Consider the following 3923-nt stretch of genomic DNA (forward strand, 5'->3'; position numbering starts at 1 on the left):
TTTGTTATAGGCTATTGCTTTTAGTTATTTCCTAAAAAGTTTTAATAGTTAATAATAATTATAAATTAATTTCATTTTAGATAACTTTTATTTTTTGGCTGTTACATTGGTGTAGTACCGCAAACTAAACGTTCTTACTATTAAAGGTGTTCTTTTTTACTTGGACAATGTAGTCAACATTAAATGATGTGGAGTGCACATTATTCTAAGGAAACATACTTTCATGATGTTCAAAATGTTCTACAGCCTATAACATTTTGTTGCAACAGTCTCAGATGTTTTATATATATATATATATTATTGAAGCCTTTGAGTTCAAAGGTACATTTCATTAAATATTTAATAATATTTAGGCCACGTACTATGAATTGTGACCAATAAATGTAAAAAAAATAAAATAAAAAAAACAGAGTAAATATAACAAGATGGTTAGTGGGGGTAGAATTAGAAAGCTGACTGTCACTCAAATATATATTTTTACTTTGATTAAAACAGTTGCTGGACATAGTATGTAATGGTGATTTAATTACAAGCAGAACAATTATGCTGTGGAGCATCAAGATCATCTCCGGTGATAGCTCTTAAGGTTGGATGAAATTTATCAAGATATATATCAGGGTCAGGACAGTTTCAAATTACACTTGTACAAAGCTAAAAAGCTTCTGAAATGCTGTCAAACTTTATTAAATTATTGGTCACTGAGAACAAAAAAGATTAAAAATGTTGATTAGCTCTAGTTTTCAAAATATGGTATTGGGCCAGTATACACAACCCTTTACTTGTGAATAGCAGATGATAAGTGCGTATTAGAAGGAAGGACTCTAAGGCCTGGTTAGACCAGGGGTGCCCAAACTGGGTCCTGAAGAGGGCCGGTGTGTCCTGCAGAGTTTAGCTCCAACTTGCCTGCCGGGAAGTTTTTAGCATGCCTAGTAAGAGCTTGATTAGCTGGTTCAGGCGTGTCTAATTGGGGTTGTAGCTAAACTCTGCAGGACACCGGCCCTCCAGGACCACGTTTGGGCACCCCTGGGTTCGACTAAACCGGATTAGACCACAGTTCAATTAGGACATTTAAGTAATTCTTATAAATGTGCCTTCGAAAAAAACATTACTGGTGTGCATCTTGAGACAATTCAAATACACTAATATATCTTAAGATCAGTCAGAGCAAGATTCTTTCAGTTGAAACAGCTCAGACTTATATTTTAGTCTGGGACTAGGCTTCAGCCTTGTCTGTGAAACTATGGGAATATTGGCTAAAATGGCTAAACAAAATTTTTGACTGGGTTTGGACAGTACTTCTGTTTTAGGCTAACCAAAGAATGATGCTGGTATTGTCATACATGATATGAATTGAGTTTTACTCCTAGAAGTCATTGATGTAATCATAAGAAAGCTTCTCGAAATTGTGCTTGCAAACTGTGTTTTAGGCTAACCAAAGAATGATGCTGGTATTGTCATGCATGATATGAATTGAGTTTTACTCCTAGAAGTCATTGATGATGTAATCATAAGAAAGCTTCTCGAAATTGTGCTTGCAGACTGTTGCTGAATAAGTGACAAGAGATGCTCTGTTCCTGTGGCTCAGTGGTAGAGCATTGCGTTAGCAGCGCAAAAGGTCATGGGTTCAATTCCCAGGGAACACACATACTGGTAAAAAATGTATAGCCTGAATGCACTGCAAGTCGCTTTGGATAAAAGCATCTGCTAAATGCATTAATTAAAGAAATTAAATTAAAGATGCTCCATTTAATGAATACAAGAAGCCCGGTGTTCTGTCGATTAGTGCTACCCTGTCAGATTTTGCTACCTCCCATTAAAACAGTGGGTAGTACAATTCGACAACGAAAAATACTACCTGTAAAATTATGGTTTATTAACTTCTACACCTACCACAACCCTAAACCTACCCTAACAGTAATGCAGATACAGTAATTATGTGTTATATTCGCGGTTGTAGCTAGAAGGGATGCAGTTACAGGAAACCAATAAATAATTTTTTCTACCTATTAGATTGTGTTTTATTGAAGTCTACACCTACCCCAACCCTAAACCTACCCTTACAGTAATGCAGATACTTTAAATATTGTTGTTCAGCATGAGAAAAAAAAGACACAATATTGATGTGCGCACGCGCAGTAAACCCTGGTAGGACAATCTGACGGGTAGGATAAAATATCAGGACACCGGCTCTGCACATTTCTTTATGTCTTCCTTATCTGACACAGTTCAGTTCATGGAGCTCTCGTCTAACAAGCTGATGAGCTGAACCAGGTGTGTTAAATAAGGGAGACATGCAAAATGTGCATAGCAGGGGGTCCCCATGACCAGGACTAAGACCCAGGTATACTTCGGATCGATACAGCCGAGGCACTGAGGTGCTGATCACAGGTGCTGATGCTGTGCTGTTCAGCTGAGCCAGATCTTACCCCTTTGAGGGACTCGTAGCGCTGAGACCTGGGCTTCTTGATGCCGTTCCTGTGCCACTTGCGAGCTGCAGGAACACACACACAAGAGGGTCAGGAGCACGCATACACGCACGCACACACACACACAGAGGGTCAGGAGCACGCACACACACAGGGTCAGGAGCACACACAGGGTCAGGAGCACACACAGGGTCAGGAGCACACACACACACACACACACACACACACACACAGGGTCAGGAGCACACACACACACAGGGTCAGGAGCACACACACACACACACACACACACACACACACAGGGTCAGGAGCACACACACACACACACACACACACACAGGGTCAGGAGCACACGCACACACACTCTCACACACACACACACAGGGGGGCACGCACACACACACACACACACACACACGGTCAGGAGCGCACACACACACACAGGGTCAGGAGCACACACACACACACACACACACACACTCACACACACACACACACACACACACTCACACACACACACACACACACACACTCACACACACACACACACACACACACACACAGGGTCAGGAGCACACACACGCGCGCGCGCGCACACGCACACACACACACACACACACACACACTGTCAGCAGTGGACACACAATACTTACACTGGTTGTGCGAGGTGTGGTTCTTCGACTTGGCCATTCCTGATCTCCGTCTGCTGGCGACACAAACACGACCGCTTCAGAGGAGACAGCACACACGCGTTACCGACAGCACACCGGAGGACCGCTAACGGCTAACGGCTAGCTAAACAGCTCCAGTATTTCACCCTCTGCCACAGAATCCCTCAATCCCGCGCTCGAGCTGCGCGCTGAGAGCCCCTCCACACTGCGCCGAGCTCAGCTTTCAGTAACAACCGACCCCTTCACAGGATTCACTCAGATGCTGTCGATACGAGAGAAACTCGCTACCTGCTGCTCGACAACCGGAAGAGAGAGCGCGCGCGCAGGGCATTGTGGGAGATAAGAGTCCCCTCCGCCGGAAGTGAAGTGTGTAATACAAATATGTCAACAGCATTCAAATCTATCCGGATGGGTCAGAGATTTAGACAATGTGTTTTAAACAGCGGGAAATCAGCCTGTAGACGGGAGATATGTCATGTGATCAAACCGGAGTACGTGTCAGTACAGTTAAAGCCGAACACTTCAGAATGCACAGACACAGTTACCGCTGTATGATTTCATGAAGTTATTTATTCATTTGCTTTTGATTATTGCTTTCACTCATCGAGGCGTCGCACTCATCCCAGTAGCTGGCGGAACTGCAGAAGCAGAAGAAGAAGATGTAAACAAACACCGTTTTGATATTAATAAACACAGTATTCTTCCTCCAAACAATGTAGCGCCTCAGAAACAGTTGTGGTTGCTACAAAGTGGTTGCCGAGCAACACACAGAAGTAAACAAAGCTGTGTGTTACTTTGTAGCGTCATGTACAACAGCTTCGAACGC

At 43.2% G+C, this 3923-nt stretch overlaps 1 protein-coding gene across 1 annotated transcript in view; it reads right to left on the reverse strand.

The window, feature by feature from the left end:
- Positions 1-3409, reverse strand: part of rpl29 (ribosomal protein L29) — an 8729-nt gene extending 5320 nt beyond the window's left edge. The window contains exons 1-2 of the mRNA XM_016257827.1: positions 3080-3409; positions 2427-2491 (exon numbers count right to left, since the gene is read on the reverse strand). Of these exons, the coding sequence (XP_016113313.1) occupies positions 2427-2491; positions 3080-3116 (102 nt within the window). The 5' untranslated portion in view covers positions 3117-3409. The remainder of the gene's footprint in view (positions 1-2426; positions 2492-3079) is intronic.
- Positions 3410-3923: the final 514 nt, after the last annotated feature.

The sequence above is a fragment of the Sinocyclocheilus grahami genome, unplaced genomic scaffold (genome assembly GCF_001515645.1).
Source record: "Sinocyclocheilus grahami isolate Dianchi unplaced genomic scaffold, SAMN03320097.WGS_v1.1 scaffold1604.1, whole genome shotgun sequence".
In the NCBI taxonomy this organism is placed as follows: domain Eukaryota; kingdom Metazoa; phylum Chordata; class Actinopteri; order Cypriniformes; family Cyprinidae; genus Sinocyclocheilus; species Sinocyclocheilus grahami.